General features: G+C 40.4%; 2 protein-coding genes, 1 long non-coding RNA gene and 1 other non-coding gene across 5 annotated transcripts in view; 2 read left to right on the top strand and 2 right to left on the bottom strand.

The window, feature by feature from the left end:
* vdrb (vitamin D receptor b) overlaps positions 1–1,712 on the bottom strand; it is a 41,403-nt gene extending 39,691 nt beyond the window's left edge. The window contains exon 1 of the mRNA XM_053636397.1: positions 745–1,712. Within this exon, the coding sequence (XP_053492372.1) occupies positions 745–760 (16 nt within the window). The 5' untranslated portion in view covers positions 761–1,712. The remainder of the gene's footprint in view (positions 1–744) is intronic.
* Positions 1–13,041, top strand: part of LOC128614821 (uncharacterized) — a 26,695-nt gene extending 13,654 nt beyond the window's left edge. The window contains exons 2-3 of the long non-coding RNA XR_008387103.1: positions 11,251–11,316; positions 12,977–13,041. This is a non-coding gene — a long non-coding RNA (uncharacterized LOC128614821). The remainder of the gene's footprint in view (positions 1–11,250; positions 11,317–12,976) is intronic.
* On the top strand, positions 9,214–9,285 carry trnaq-uug (transfer RNA glutamine (anticodon UUG)). The gene has a single exon. It is a non-coding gene; the product is annotated as a tRNA-Gln (tRNA).
* tns2b (tensin 2b) overlaps positions 11,075–17,421 on the bottom strand; it is a 26,256-nt gene continuing 19,909 nt past the window's right edge. The window contains exons 16-25 of one of the 2 annotated variants that reach the window (XM_053636370.1): positions 15,937–17,211; positions 14,928–15,021; positions 14,023–14,795; positions 13,703–13,927; positions 12,958–13,035; positions 12,773–12,850; positions 12,521–12,689; positions 12,162–12,230; positions 11,751–11,780; positions 11,075–11,371 (exon numbers count right to left, since the gene is read on the bottom strand). In XM_053636370.1, the coding sequence (XP_053492345.1) occupies positions 11,224–11,371; positions 11,751–11,780; positions 12,162–12,230; positions 12,521–12,689; positions 12,773–12,850; positions 12,958–13,035; positions 13,703–13,927; positions 14,023–14,795; positions 14,928–15,021; positions 15,937–17,211 (2,939 nt within the window). In that variant the 3' untranslated portion in view covers positions 11,075–11,223. The remainder of the gene's footprint in view (positions 11,372–11,750; positions 11,781–12,161; positions 12,231–12,520; positions 12,690–12,772; positions 12,851–12,957; positions 13,036–13,702; positions 13,928–14,022; positions 14,796–14,927; positions 15,022–15,936; positions 17,212–17,421) is intronic. The other variant, XM_053636371.1, reaches the window with a different exon arrangement.

Genomic DNA, 17,421 nt, shown 5'->3' on the forward strand with positions numbered 1-17,421 from the left:
ATAATTTTCTGAATATTTGAATATTCATATTAGAAAGGAATCTGTACTGTGTGAGTGGAAATGTAAGGACAAGTTTCCACGTAAAAGCCGTTTCGGATTCAGATGTAATCACACTGTGAACACTTTGTGCTCTGTTTGTAGAAATAAACATAAATCATAAAAAAAAATCACTGAAACTAATAGTCAATAAACAGATTTCTGTAGCTAATGAGGGAAATATCTGAATATTAAACTGGGTCTTAGATTAAGTTTTAGATCATTATAATTCACCTGCAGCTCAGGGAATCTGTAGAATTACTGGAATATAATGATTTAGAATTAGAATATGATTATTAGAATATAAATGATTATTAGAATTAGAATATGATTATTAGAATGATTATTAGAATTAGAATATGATTATTAGAATGATTATTAGAATTAGAATATGATTACTGCTCTTTACTGGAAATAGGAAGAATCTTTTCTTTCTCCCCAGAATAACTGTCGTGATTTTAAATCTGAAAAAAATTTTTAAATGTGAATTACAAAAGCACATTTTCATCTCAGTAAGAGAGAGCTGTACTTTATTAGGATTAAACACTGAATATAAATATGTCAGAAGGGAAGTTGAAAGAGTGTGTGTGTGCGCGCGCGTGCATATGTATATATCCTATATGATGTCGCAGCTGCAAATGGCTGCAGCAAGCTGCAGTGCTAACAGGACAGACACACACACGTGCACGCGCTTGCTTGCTTTCTTACCAGAGTTCTTTTGCATTCCTTCTTCACATCAGTGTGTGCTCCTCTTCCTCACCGAGGTTCCGTGACCGTGTTTTTTTCCTCCTCTCGTTTCCGTCAAGCGTTTTGTTTCCTCTCTTTCTTTCTTTCCCGCGTGCACGTGCATTAATGTAACACACACGGTACTGTGAGACAATGTAAAAGTTCCTCGTGTTTAGGACAGTAAAGTTAGGATACTATTCAGCGCGTGCCAGGTAATAAAACGAAGACGGAAAGCGCAGTAGGGACGCGCGCGCACGCTCGAGCGGGGTTATTATTATTATTATTATTATTGTTGTTGTTGTTTATTTATCGTTAGCAGTCTTGTGCAGCGCTTTTGTTTGCGGTCTCGTTGTTGTTGTTCATGTCTCGTGGCTCCACTTTAATCCACTTCAGTTCCGGACCGTGCAACTTTCTCTTTATCCCGTGTGTGTGTGTGTTTTTCTTCTTCTGTCTCGTCCTCGCGCTTGCTCGTTACTCTCTCCACTCCGCTTCCCCGGAACTTTCCTCTTTTCTATTTTTTTCGCAAACGCGTGTGTTCATGTGTATGTATGGATGTGCGCGTGCGTTTATCTCATTCCTATGGCGAGAAGTTGGCGCCAGCGCGAGCACACACCGAGGCGTGGAGGAGAAGAAACGCGGAGACGCGTCAGACCGATCTTATCCGCGTGCGATCAAATAAAACAGAGCGCGCGCCTGCTTTCCGGTACGTACAGCGGAGGAAGAAAAAAAGAAAACACGTACAAACTTTGAACTTGGACCCCAGTAGAGATAGAGAGAGAGAGAGGGAAAAAGGGGGTCGGTTGTAATAACGCCCCGCCTCAGCTCCTCGCGCAGTAACCCACGGACACGCCGCGCGCGCTCCTGCCTGGTATGGTTGTTTTTTGTTTTTTTTAGGGGTTTATGCGCGAGACCCCATTGCCACGCCACACGCGCACCGTTCCGACGTTTGGGACGACTCTCTCTCTCTCTCACACACACACACACACACACACACACACACACACACGTACGCGCACAAGGGGTGTGTCGTGACGTCACGGAGCGAAGAGGTAAACAACTCGGTCTGTCCGCGTGAGAAACCGAAAAAAACACACGAATATAACAAACGCGCGTGGTTTTGCGTGCACGTGCTATGAGGGAAAACAAACAAACAAACAAACAAACAAACAAACAAGGTTTCTGCTCATGATTCGGTGTAATAAATATTACAAAATAAGCAGGTTTAATAAACATGTGGGAGTCACGGGATGTGCGGAGTTGCCAGATCCACGGATTCCCCTCATTTCTGAAACAGCAGCAGAATTGTAGTTGTTTTTTTTATAGCCTACACACTTTAGACACGCCAATCAGACTACCATGCATGTGTTTGGACTGGGGAGGAAACCGGAGTACCCGGAGGAAACCCCCGCAGCACGGGGAGAACACGCAAACTCCATACAGACAGGGCAACAATAATAATAATAATAATAATAACAACAACAACAACAACAACCCTGAGTGCTGTAAGTGACATCAAACCAACATGGCCACTCAAAGCATCAATGGTAAATAAAATCCCGCTTCATTTCTGATAGTTTGTTGCTCATGAAAGACAAACATGTCCATGTTTTTTCCCCACGTTGTAGCTCGAACCCACCGAAGTGGAAAATGATGTAATCCAGAGTTCTGGCGTCCTGCTCTATTCCGAATTAAAGCATTTTATTTAAACCCCATGCTGGGGCGGTGTGATGAAGCAGAGTTACTGTTACCTCCCTGAAGCTGATTATTTATCAAAGTTGATATTCCCTGCCGGTTTTATTCCTCTTATACCACAGCAAAATACCAACAATAACATTAAAAACATTATTAAACAAATCCCGATTGACACCTCAAACATATGTGTACCAGTACACCCTGCTGGGGAAAAACCCCAATAGAAATCCTCATTTAATTTGTAATGGTTATATGGAAACTGTAATGGTCTCTCTACTGGTAATTTGTTGCCTTCTATTGATGGAATGTTATGTCTAGTGGATACCATTAAGGACCAATAATGGTAATGATTTTAATGGTTATTTGGTGGTGTGTAATGGTATTTGTAGTGGAACCCATTAGAATTCCTGAAAGTCCCACCAGAGACTCGTCCACCTGACCCAGCTGTACTACTGAACTCTTCTGTGAAATAATAAATCCGCCCTTTAATGCACCATTAATATAGATTAAACACAGGGTTGCCAGATGTGCGTCACAAAAACAACCTCTATACACTGAAATGTTAGGTTTAACATCATTCGTATCACCACAATATGTATTAAATAAGGAATAAAACACAGTGTGTGTGTGTGTGTGTGGTATTTAATTCTCTATAACAGCAGCTCTGACAGTAGCGCAGGTTTATATTAACAGGTTTGTTCTAATACGTTATCGTTTCCATAGTAACATCTCATTCACAGGGACTCCTACACCAGGTGCTCCACTAATAATAAACAGATTAAAAATCGTCGCTACGGTGACGTTTTCTGTAAGGAGATGTTATGGAAGGTTTATGGAAGGAGTCGCCGGTGTCAGTGCGTTGAAGATGTGAACTTTATGTTTTGAGTTTTGGTGTTAACGTGGTTGAATATTGTGTAATTTTTGTTTTTTAATGCAGATCTGGCAACCCTGAGGGATGCTTTGAATGTGTGCTGATGTGGGTCAGTGCACCGATGGGCTTCTCTTTCACATGGGTGTGTCCATGCCTTGTGCAATAATGCAGTCCTGGAGGTATGCGTCCATTTGGGGGGCCTAGTGTGTGTGTGTATGTATGTATGTATTTATTCACCCTTGCATGAGGCCCATGATGTGAATCAGAGAAGAAAATTGCTTTAATGCATCCATGTATGTATGTTTGTGTGTGTTTGTATGTTTGTGTGCGCACACGTGTCTGTGTGTGTGTGTGTGCGTGGGGTGGGGTTACACCAAGGGCAGAGCTGTTCAGTTTGGCGTGAATGTCAGAGCACGAGGTGAAGGGAAAAGGAAAAAAAACAGAAAGAGCTGATGTGCTGGAATGAGAGGAAGAGGCCACGCTGAGGCGTGCAGCGAGCTACGAGTCGGTATTGTGCGTGAGGGGGGAGGGGAGTCGGCTTTCCGTTATCCTGTTTCCATCTGTCCACCACTCACCAGTGTACATGTGTGTGTGTGTGTGTGTGTGTGTGTGTGTATGTGTGTGTGTGTGTGTGTGCGTGCGTATGTATGTGTATGCTATAATGATCCCGGGACACGTATTACTTTAACATGTAATTTTAAACATGTAAAAACTTTATATATGATAATAAGTGGGCTATTGTGTGTTATTAATCCTTATACATACTCAAAGACGCGCTAGAAACATCGCTTCATTCATGCTAGCAGGAGAAAAGTCCCTGTGTACCAGCGATCTCTGCTACGTCCTTCCCAGAGGTCTCTGTACGTGTGTAATGAGAGGTCCTGTACGACCGGGTAAAACAAAACCGCCGTTATACACATCATTTCTTCCGATATTGTGCGGCAAAAATTTCAACGTTACCATTACAACCACCGTCTACTCATCACTAACATTATCTTAGCGTTCACGTTCCGCGGGGAAATGTTTCCCGTTAGTCACTTTCTAATCATTTGCATGTTGGACGTGATCGGTCCAAAACCCCTTTGAGTATGTGATTTAGTGACATCACAAGTTGATGGATATTAGCTAGCTCCGCCCCCCCAAAGCAGAGACCATAAAATCGACTTGCACATCGTCTGTGCATATAACGTTTAGATTTAAATCATTTAATTACACAATCAAATTCATTTTAAGAAAGAAATAATTATAATGATTTAAAAATAAATAGCTGTAGTTTTATTAAGGGAGTGTTAGAAATGCGCTATACAAATGGAGATTATTATTATTATTATTATTATTCTTATTATTATTATTACACAAACATGGCTTAAGGAAATAGTTCACATAAAAGCACGACAGTGTAAATGCCACATAAACACCTCTATACTGGCAGCCATTTAAAAATCTTTATAAATCATTACAGCTCATTTATACATAAATCCAAACCGAATCTGCTTTATTAAATGATTTATGTTCATTATATTTTATATCAGTGTTGCTTAGACAAACCGTGTGTGAGGATTTTATTTCCTGTTTTTATGACGTGTTTTTCTCTTCCTCAGGGAAGTGATAGTTTCAATTCAATGGCATTTTCTTTCAGTAAATTAAATATGTGTGTGTGTGTGTGTGTGTGTGTGTGTGTGTGTGTGTGTGTGTGTATCCTTGAGTTAGAATACAGCACTGTGACTCAGCTATTTCTGCAACCTTTTTTTTTATTTTTTTTATTTCAGGGAATGTTTGTAAACTCTGTGTTAAGAGAAAAGACCAAACCAAATCGTTTTGTGTTTAATGGCGATGTATTGATGCACAGCGGCCTGTTGAAGCGATTCCTGTACAAAAGTTGCACACTCCGTAACGTTTCTGATTAAAGGTGCGGTTTGAAATGTATAAAAGTCCTGTAATTATCCTTTATATTTAAAGACACAGTAACCAAAAAAAAAAACCTGCCATACTGATGCTAATACAATGAAGCGCACTGGTTTCTTCATTTTAGGCTTCTACTTATTTCTGTATATTTTTTTCCAGCCCGTAAATGAGCTCCGCCCCCAGCTTGAACAGAAGTGCTTAACGGTGAACGCTTGTTAACGTTTTCATTGCGATTGCAATTCACCTCTGAGGCACGAGAGGGCGCTAATTATTACAGACAGCTCGTTTAAATCGACGGAGGTGATTTTTAATGAGTTTATTTAAAGCTGCTGTCTGTGATGTTGACATCAGAACACCCGCATGTTAACTGACGAGTGTTAGAGGACGTGTTGCGAGTTACAAAGAATAATTGTGGAAAATCCGTTACGTGCAGAATCGGGATGGGAACCGTAATTTCAACTATTTAAACAGGTTTTTTTGTGTGGGATAATTGTCCTAGATATCTGTTCAGGTTCAGAAAGTGGAAAACGGAACTTTAGCAGATTGTCTTTAAAGATACGGTACGCAATATTCATCCTGTGAAGTGAATCAGCTAAGGGGAGGAGCTAAATTCAGGGCCAGAAAAAAGTAAACAAGCCTGAAGCACATGCTCTGCAGGCCAGACATTGTGAACCACAGTTTTAAAATCTATCTTTAAAACTATAGAATTATTAAATAACCAGGTAATATTACAAACTTCACCTTTAATATAAACATTATGTCCACTTCCTGTTTTTCGGGTCCGGGTGACTTGAACGACAGACTGTATTTTGTGTCTTTTGGTGGTTCAGGGTGTGGTGATGTTGAGAACGTTATCAGCCTTTAATCAGACTCACGCGTGGCATAGAATCATTTTAAAGCGGCGATTTGTAACGGCATAATCACTGTGTGGTGCATGAAGGGATTCCACATGTATGTATTTATTTAGAAACGCGTACACACACTGCACATTCCTCTAACACGCAGCAATTAAGGCATGAGTGTACCGATGTCAACATCACAGACTGCAGCTTTAAATAAATTCATTAAAAATCACCTCCGTCGTCTTAAAGGAGCTGTCTATAATATTTAGCGCCCTCCCATGCCTCGGAGGTGAATTGCAATTGCAATGAAAACGTTAACAAGCATTTTTAATCGACAACCTGATACTAAAACAGGTCTTTTTTATGTTTAGTTCATGCACGTGGTCAGGTTGTTAGCGATTGATCGGCATTAGCCTATTTTTGACATTTTTGCTAACTCTAAACGTCACGTGGTATAGCTAAACACACGCACTGGGTGTCGCGTTTGCTAGCTACTATACTACATGAACACGTCGGCCATATTGGAAGGTCCAGATCGGGTGCGTATGTATTTCGATGTGATAAATCCAACTGTAACTCGTTTTATAATTAACAGATTTTTTTTTTGCAACATTTTCTTTGTTAAAAACCTCAAATATCTGTTAGTGGTGTAAATGTGAAAATATTTTCACGGTCGATAGTTTCGACTTCTGAAAGCTGCCAAAAAAGCAGCAAAAAGAGACGAAAATCATAATAACCCAGGCCTACGTGGGAGTTTTCCTACAATAGACAATCTAATAACGTAATTCATTAAAGTGTTATGTAAACAAAAAACATCAGTAAAGATCACATGAAGGCGCTCGCAGCAAAAACTCTGATCTTGTGATGGTTAAACAAAGCATTCTGACGGTTTTGTTTTTAAAACCCTGTTCTCTCGCGTCTCCTGATCAGAAGGTAGATCTGTTTGTGAATAAACAAACCCTTTTTTTCTGCCTCTGTCCATCTCCTGTGTGCGTGTTCGGTGTGTGTAGCCTACGTGATGCAACAGGCCGTGAACTCTGCAGAGAACACAAACACCACGCTGGAATGTGCAGGGAAAACAGCTTTACAATAGGATTGCATCACTTTGGGTCAAAGGTCAAGGCTGGGTAGCCAATCATCATGCGGCATGGAAGAGAGCGGAGTGGAACGTGAATGTGCTTTATTATTATTATTATTATTATTATTATTATTATTATTATTATTTCATAGCTGAATTGTATTGGATTTATAGCCTCTGGAACTAAAGTCACAGCTGTACATGAACAACAAATGTCCAGGAAAACAGGAAAGAATGTTGCTTGTGGAGTTTGATTGTTCGTTTGAAGTCTTTGAACAGAAATAGCAAAAGAAAACATCCTTTGTGGGTCACAACTACAAACACAGAGCTGGTCACATGATCACTCAGAAATGGAGGGGAAAAAACCCCACAACAAATATGGGCTCCGAAGTTTATTATTTTCATCCTCAGGCATTTTATTTGTCTTGTAGCACCGCGGCATTTCAGCGACTACCATCTTTATTAATAAAATCCATTTATAGTTACTTTTAACGTCGTGAAGTTAGTTCCCACTGTCGCTTACGTTATAACAAATGTCCGTTCCCTCACCAACCCTCTCTTTATCCTCTCTCTTGACGTTAATAAGACAAAAAAAAAACGAAAACGCAGAAACCAAGAAACCGCACAACATAAACTGTCAAACAACTTACAGTTACAGCTTTACCGCTGACTGTTACGAAGGGCTGACACTGGAGACTCCTTCCGTGCACGTTAAATAAATGTCTCCTTAGAGAAACCCGTTTACGTGAATGAGATGTCACTACGGAAACGATAAAGTATTAGAGCAAGAGCGTTGAGATGAACCTGCACTACTGTCAGAGCTCCTGCTATAGACAATGAATCAACACCTTCTGACCAATCACAATCCAGAACTCAACAGAGGTGTGGTATAAATTTGTATAACACGCCCAACACACCAATGATGAGTCGTTCACTCAGGAATCGACTCTTTGAATCGGCTCTTTTAGGTGAATGTTAGAGACTCACATATCTAATACATGTTTTCATGGTTTTTTTTTTCGGATTCGCTAATGCTAATTAATCAAACACAGTGCAATCATGATCGAATCTTATTAGCATCTGATTTGTTTTGGTACAGAATAACGTCACGGATGGCACACGTTAGGGAATTCCGGCTCTTTTTAGTGAGTCCAATCAGCTTATAAATAAGAGTCGACTCTTTCAGCTCCCAAATGACTCTTCCCTCACTAACCCGGACAATTTTGACCCCTAATCTTTCTCTTTTGCGAGCTGTTGTTGAAATTGTTTAATGAAATCTTATCGATATTCTCATTTACTATATTACACAACTAGAAAGGAAAACTACAAGTGTGTGAACTTTACATTAGTAAATAGCTTAATCAAAATTGTATTTTATAATATAAAATATAAATTTAATGTGAATTACCTGCAGAAGGATATGCAGAAAACTATGACGTCTGTACCAACGACAATTTTTTTGGGGGGGAAATGGTTTAAACAAAGCGAGTTACAGTTACAAACGGGTTTTATCACCGTATAGAGCGGCATGTCTCCATAGACCTGCGTAGGCTTCCGCTTGAATCTCGCCCCTTTCAAAATGGCGGACATGTTGACGTATTGGAGTAACTAGCAGAACACATGCTAGCGATAGTCTATAAAGGCTTGTGAGAAGCGCCATCTCGCGGTTATTCCGTGAAACGACTTGTTGTTATCTATCCTTCGCTACTAACCAGACAATTCACCATAGCGTGTTATGACTATGTAAACGACGTACAAATTGTAATTATAAATAAAAAATATGACAAATGTAGTATATAAATTAATCATTAGTGCACCAGAAAATGTACCGGAAATGGCGTAAATCGAGGACAGGATTAACAAGCTAGCTAGCTAACGTTACCTAGTTAGGTTTTGTAATTCAAACTTATTTATTGAACGCATCTGCGTATTGTAACTGTTGTCTAAAAACGGTTGATTTCACAGAGATTTCAATTTTTTAAATTTTTGCTTAAGTTTTATTAAGCAAATTCCAAACTAGGTTAGCTTTATAAGAGTAGCTTTATAAGGATTTGCACGCGCCTGGTCCCATGGTGTAATGGTTAGCACTCTGGACTTTGAATCCAGCGATCCGAGTTCAAATCTCGGTGGGACCTCGTCCTTTTTTTTATTTTTAATTTTTCATCAATATTTATTCACCTAAAAATCAAAATAGCTCCGTTTATTCATTGTGTTGTTTCTTTCTTGTGTCATACTGCAAAAAACGACGCCTAAACAACACCAAGTGTCTAACTTTCACCTGCTCCGGAATCCAATACACCTGTTTTCATAAAATAAAAATAAAAAATCAATACATTACAACAATAATAGTAATAATAATATTTTTTAATGCAAATTAAAAGTGAGCATCATAACTTTGGTGGTTAAAGTCTGTAGTGGATTTATGGAGCAATTTATAGATAGTTGGACGATGAAGTCAAGTTTGGTTTAAGAATAAAAAAGATTTACATTTCACTTTTTAAATGTATTAATGGTTAATAAACACATATTCATCAGTAAAAGAGAAAACAAGAAATCCTGATTATGAAATAACTTTAATGTTAATGCAGAATCTGTCCACCAAAAACTGACTCAAATTTCACTTCTTTAAAAACAATAAGGCTCCAGTTTCATCCACCATTGTTTATAACACAGGGTTGCCAGGTCTGCTTCACAAAACCACCCTCTGCACTGCTTTTTTATTTCATTCCCTTCGCTAGTGAGCATATAATGTACAGAATAAAACACTCCATGTTGTGCTGTTTTGGTAAAATAATCTTTTGCTGAGATGAAGCAGAGTTACTGTGACCACCCACAAGGAGATTATTTTCCTTTAAAGCACATCCTGAAACGTTTTATTCCTCTTACATCACAGCAATCTGCCAATGATAATATTTTTTAAGTATTAAAAATATATGGTCCTTTTTTTTTTATCCTTTTATTGTTACATTTAATGTTGTAGAACGTCCCTGAAACGAGTTCATTTCTGTTCTCACTTATGTTATAGCAGCTATAAAGAGTCATCCTTCACCAGCATCTCTTCTGACACTGGAGACTCCTTCCATAAATGTTACATAAACCTCTCTTTATAGAAAACCTCACCATAACAACAAATTTTATGATCAACAGATCATATCAGTGGCGCGTGTGTCTGCTGTTTACATCCCTATGATTGAGCGGTTACTATAGAAACGATAACATTTTAGAAACGAGCGCATTAATATAAACCTGCACGACTGTCAGAGTCGCTGTTATAGAACATTAATCCACACCTTCTGACCAATCGGGATCCAGAACTCAGCAGCGCTGTGGGATAAATGTGTTTTAATAAAGCAGTATAAAGAGAACACAATTTCTCTTAAACAATCTTATATTATTATAGATTTTGTCATAAATAAAGAATAGTTATGAGAACCAGGAGGCTGATGTTTAGAGAAACACACTGATGTTCAAAACAGGATGAAAACGAGATCTCTGCTATGCATGCTGGGAAATGTAGATCATGGAATAGGACTGGAGTGTGAGAAAATCATTTAATATACGCTTCATTTTACACAGATATAATTATCTATGAAGAATGAAAGAAAAAAGCAAAATACCCAAACACAAGCCAAAGGAATATATATATATATATATATATATATATATATATATATATATATATATATATATATAAAATAAAATATATAATATATATATATATATATATATATATAATAAAATAAAAAATAAAACTCAGGCATGGTAACGCTGCTACAATTTAATTTCTGGGGGAAAAAACACAACCCAATGATTATTAATGAACAGGAATATCAGAAAGGGAAAATAACTAGTAAAACAGTATTACAATCATTCTTGAAATTTATATTAGACATTATAAATTTATTTCAGTACTCAATGCACAGTGCAGTTTATAAAGAACTGGATGATGTAGTCAATATTTTTCAATATATTATTATTTATAAAGATACTATTATATAGTAATATTTAAATCAAGGATAAAAATAAAAACTTTTAAAAATCTTTTCTCTTCTGTTCTCTTCTCTTCTCTTCCCTCACTTGCGGATGTGATGTGGTCCCAGCATGACTTTATTGATGAAGTTGACGATAGCCGTGGCCGGCTGCTCCGGATCGAGTTCTGCAAACAGGTGACACACGTTTCCCAAACTGCTCCCACTGCGCCTCGCTACAAATCCAAACATCCTGCGGAGAGAGAGAGGGAGAGGAAGAAGAAGAAGAGAGTGAGAGACAGACAGACAGACAGACAGAAAAAAGAGTGACTGGTGAGGGGATGGATGTTTACAGCTGCTATAACATGAAGTGAAAACAGGAAGTAATGTTCAACAGATGTTCCACAACATTCAAATGTAACTCTGAACGGACAAAAAGTACGACGTCGTATTTAATGAATACAAATTGTAATCCACACCTCTGTTTTATACACACTGCACACACACTGCACACACACTGCACACACACTGCACACACACTGCACACACACTGCACACACACTCGCGCACACACTCGCACACACTCGCACACACTGCACACACACAAAGCCAAGCAGACATGTAGCACTTACCTGTTGGAGGAATTTTCAGCAGCAGTCCACCTGACACACACACACACACACACACACAGACATATATATATATATATATATATATATATATATATATATATATATATATATATATATATATATATGCAGAAAGCAACATGTAGTTGGTGAGCAAGCGGAGAAATGTGACTGAGAGAGAAAGAAAGAAACATAAAGCAAGTAGGATACAAGAAGATTCAGCCATCCATATCTGAACACACACACACACACACACAGCTCTATTCTAGTTTACTCCTTACTCATCTATTCTATGTATGTAAAAGTCGAAGTCTGGCGCAAAAGGACGGACACGTTTCTGCTGTTTGCAGACGTCATGAAACATATACACGATCGAATAGCTTTTTATTTGGTATTAATTATCACAACAGTTACCTTTGATCCTCTGGATCCACGCAGCTGAATATAACACTATGGATTGGATAATGTCTCCTGAAGAACAGTCTAAATGGGGAATGAGACATAGAAACAGACAATACATTATTTTGTTGTTGTTGTTGTTGGTTCATTAGCTTTGAAAGAAAACCATTATTTAACATAGTCAATAGTAAAGAAAAGTGACCTATGATTGGATGCAGCGATCTGAATGAACCAGGATGTATTTAATGACATTTGCTCCACGAGTGAACAGACTAGCGTAATCCTTTCTCTAGCTAGCATGTGTGGAGATATAAATGATTTATTGTTGTATGTTTGCCAACAGCTCTCAGGGTTTGGCTGTGTGTGTTGTGTACCTGCGTTGATTGTCTGTAAGGGTGATGCCCTGAGTAGACACTTTGAAGTGAACTACGGTTCCTGAAGAGCAGGGTTCCTGAGTCAGAGTGCACTTCACTGCTCTGGAGATGGCTTGTGGGCCAGTCAGAGACTCAGTGTCCACAGAGTTTATATAGAGAACATTGCAGGCTGGGAGAGACACAAAGACCGAGACAGTAAGAAAACGTAAGAAGAACTCCATTAGTTGTTTGGTTGGATGGATGGATGCTCACCAGCTCCCTGTTTGAGCAGTTCTGCAGCCGTGCTGGTGTTGGTGCCAGTCTGCTTCTCCTGCAACTCTCCTACAAGATCTGAAACACACCAACACGCCTGAGCACATATTCACCCACACTAGCAACGACACTATAACTATAACGAGTTATGAGAAGTGGTTGTGAGATGTATGTGAGTGAGATACCTTGGTCTGGGATGTGTAGTTTGCAGGGCAGAGAGACAGGTGTGATGGAGTGCTGGTATACCAGAGCAGACAGAGATCCTGCAAACGTGAAGAAAATGTGGATCAGAAACAGCGGTCAGCTGCAACAACACTTCGTACCTAAAGCAGTTGTAAGGTGCGTTCACACTTATTATTATTAGTTTGTTATCCAAGTCTGAATCAGAGCAACATTACTACTTCGGTTCGTTTGCTATTTGGTTCGTTTGGCTTCACATTGCACAGAGTTAAAAAAAACATAAAAGACATTTTCTGATGGGTGCGTAGAGCTGAAAGCACACTTGTAAAACACACAGATTTATTATTCGTTCATTATTACAGAAAAAAGGTAAACAAAGCCGGCGCACAGACGTCACAATAATCTAATTTAAGCATGCAGAACATGGAACCAGGGATTGCGTATCCCAGAGCACGTGGCATTTCTGCAGCACTATAACTCTGTCTTTTGGCTTAGTTTGGGCTTCCTAGTTCAGTTTAAGAGCATGTATCTACAAAAAAAAAGATGCATCCCAAAACCCATGGCATGTTTGGTTCACTTCCTGCAGTTGGGGGAATTCAAATATGAATGAACTTCAAGGATTCCGACATGAGGAAGTCTTTATGCCTTTTTTATGTTGCTTAAATTTTACTATGTTAAAGTTGTGTAAATCATGTAGGTGCGACTGGCCCCAGACCAGCAGAGGGCACCAGGACCAACATGTTTTCTCACCAAAGTACGTTTCGTTCTGACAGCCTTTTATTTTCACTCCTTTTGCTCCGCTCTCGATCAGAAAGTGTCTGACCAGCTGCTCCTGTGAGTGAGAGTTGTGGCCATGGTTGCTGACATGAGCAGGGGGTGTGGCCACTTTAAGAGCCAGTCCATATGCATCCTGGAATGAGCTGCTGTCCCTTATTAGAAAATAGCCAGGCTCCTTATCCTTCAAAACAGCAATTGCTAGAGAGCAAAAAAAACCAACAAATTATTTAAATTACATTCTTTTCTAAAAAGATCTTTGGGTATAATATAGAAAAGTCTGTTCTATATCTTACATTGATCTCTGGAGATTCCAGGCTTGTACCAGAACTTGGAGGTATCCTGCACAAACTTGGCACTGACACTATTTTCCGGCTCTGGAGTTACTTTTTGTCTGGTGTCTGCAGTGGGTAAGAATGTGATTTGAGCCTGGAAGGAAGAGGTGGAAGATGCTGTGGATGATCTGACTGAGGATGCACTTGTGGAAGAATCCTGGAGAGAACTAACACGCTGTTTTTCAGGGAGAGGGGGTTGAGGAGGGTAAGAAGGAATGGTAATTGCAGTGTAGCCAGTGTACGGAAGATGAGGCACAGTCAAGAGAGGGTAGTTGGATGATGACAAAGGGAACAAAGGTGTGATGTAGCCATCAGGCACTGGGGAGGGAGCTCTCAAATCACTATTACTTCCATCCTCATTGGACGAAGCCTTATCAGTCAAAGAGGTCAGGCTTTGTCCCTCAGAACTGGGGCCCAACAAAAGAAGTTCACAGGTGGAGCTTCTTTCTGATGGGCATGCAGAGTTCTTTTCCATCTCAGTAGGTAAAGAGGGATTCCCTTGTACCTGAGTGACATACACAAGAGGCTCTGCTCCCAAAGCTGTGACTGGCTGTTCAGCAGTTTGGCTAGGCTCACTCGCAAGGACTGTGGTGGATGTGGACTCTGTGACATCTGCATTTTTTGCCTCGGACTGTTGTAGCTCTTCGGTGAGCTCAGTTGAGGTACTGCTGTTAGGTGGAGAATCTCTAATGTCATTATTGCCCGACTCTTCTGGGTCTATTGGTGGTCCTACACTGTGAAATTCAGAGGAGATTTAGAAAATACCAACCATTGACATAAATATTAGAACACAATTCCTAAAATTCATGGCAGAAATGGAGGCACAAACAGAAGAATATGAAAGAAAATATTAATCTTGTATGTACTTGTTTTGGACTTGCAGAGAAAGAGCATTATTACAATCCTCTTTTGTAGAAACCTCATGGGGATTTTTCAGCTTTGAATGTTCATCTGAGACTTCTGCAAAACAAGAAAATCTGTTTATATATTTGAAACATATGATCTTATTTGATGATAATAGTGTTATATAGGTCAGGTTCGGGGCTTGAAATGTTTAAATAGTCAGTAACTTTCTGACTCTAAATTTCAAGTCCTTGTCATGTAACTCCAAACTTGAAATGATACCAAGACCAAAGCCAACAATAAAAATCTAATAAAAATGTTTTAATGTTAAAACAGTCAAATGTGCAGGATAGGGGATTGTCCTGGACCAGAGTTGGGAACCTGTAGCCCAAGCTGACACTTGAATGAGAATGGCAAAATGGACCAAACCTACGCTACCAAATGTCCATTATAGATCAGCGCTCATCAGGCTATTACCACTCATTACATATACCCTCATCACATCCAGGAGGACCTAAGAATTTAGACAGTTGTCTCACTTGGGAGGTTGATGGAGCCTGTGTTTCATGGAGAACATCGAACATCAGAATGGCACTTGCTTGGCTCCCAAATGGTGCAACAGTAAAGTTGCCCCATCAGTTTAAATGCTGGTAATGCAACAGTCATCCATTGCTGGGAGCAAAATTGGTTGTACTCTCTGGATGGGAGGGATTACATTACTCTGTCCCCTGTCAATTAAAGTGACACTAAGCAGTCATGGGTAGAAGAGGGCAATAAGCGCTTTCCTCCAAGTGTGATCATCTGCCCTGTGACATAGCATGAGCAACAGATCAAAAAAACATGCAGTGTCTGGCTTCATGTCTTAGCCCTCACATTCCCTGTTTGGTAGCTCTTGTGTGATAGGTGCGAGCTAGCTAGTGTGTAGGAATTGGCAAATGACTAAAAATGGAGAAAATGAATTAAAACTTGATATGTTGTTTGATATGCAATATTCTGTTTAGAACTGTTTATATAAAATGCAATAGGTCATACCTGCGTGGTTGAATTGGATATCTTTTCCAGACATGGGGATCCGAATGTGATGTTGGGTAAGACTGGTCCTTTTTGGGGAAGGGGTGTGAGTTAGTGGAGATGAGTTTGGAGACTGAGCCATGGAAGCATAGCCAGGGCTGTCTCTAACATGTGGGGGGGAGCAGGGCCAGGGTAGATGGGGGCTGTGGTATCCACTGCTGTGGGGGCTTGGATATGGACTTGATGAAGGGTCTGGTCGGGGATCTGCTCCATAGACTGTACGGTCTTGTTTAGAGATGGAATGGCAATGTCTATGTCCATGTCCAAAGGATGCCATCATGGGTGGCATAACAGCTCTGTGCTGCCAGCAGTCTGGGTCCTGAGACTCCATATCTCCATCTCTTGTCCAGTGCACAGCCCCCTCCCGCCTATATCCAAACCCTGGCTCTCGGTGCCAAGGGAGGCTTTCGAGTTGGCTCACTCTGAGAGAGTGGGACAGATCCTCCCGCAGGTGTGAGCAGTCCCTGCAGGAACAGGAAGTAGGTGAAGTTGAGCTGAAGCGTAACTCATGATAAGAACTGGAAGGCAGGGATTGGTGGGAAGACTGAGATGGTGGAATGTGGGTGTGGTTGTGGGCTAGAGCAGAGTAATGGAACAGAGGGCATGTATCCCCTGAACAGAATAAGCGAGCTTGTACAGGAAGTGTGTGTGCATGGGACGGACGAGTACAGGTATGAGTGTGTGTTTCTGGCGAAGAGTAAGGGTAACAGGACCGAGTGCAGACGTGATTCTGACAGTGCCCTCTCTCCCACAGAAAGTCAGGCTGAGACCCACACGGCTCACAGACAGGCAGAGTGGAAGTACGAGTACAAGGCAGCGTGTAGTGTTTGGGATGGAGTTTTTGAGGGGGTGTTTTGGACAAATCAGGGCCCAAGTAGGAATGAGGGTGGGAATAGGGACGACCACAGCAAGAGCGCTCCACCCGGACATGAGAGCAATCCCCATCATCAAGTATAGCTGTCTCTCGATCCTTCTGTCTCACATTTGGTTTATCCCTTTCCCTGTCCCTCTCTTTGTCCTCCCTTTGGTGAGGATAATGGGATGAAGAAAGTCGTGGTGGTCCCTCAAGCTCTGAGTGAGTGGAACGGTGACCTGAGTCAGAGCTAAGACAGGGTAACTGACTGGGAGTGGAGCAGTTGATGACTTGTGGGTTATTGGTAGTGGATCCAGGTACGCGGCGCTTCTTCACCTGGGCGTACAAACTGCCATCTAGTGGGCCGCGAGTGTGACAGATATCTACACAACAAACAGAGACACAGTAAGGTTACTTTATGGATGTTTATGTAGAATGGAGTTAAATTTACCTAGGTAGAATGATTGGTGTGATGTGTGTATTCCACTCTGCTATAAGAGGACAAGTCATGGACTAGAGATGTACATTGGACCCACCAACTTCTCGAGATACTGCAGACTACCATTCACTTTCAGAGACACTTAGACCAGTCC

This window comes from Ictalurus furcatus, chromosome 11 (assembly GCF_023375685.1).
Source record: "Ictalurus furcatus strain D&B chromosome 11, Billie_1.0, whole genome shotgun sequence".
Classification (NCBI taxonomy): Eukaryota; Metazoa; Chordata; class Actinopteri; order Siluriformes; family Ictaluridae; genus Ictalurus; species Ictalurus furcatus.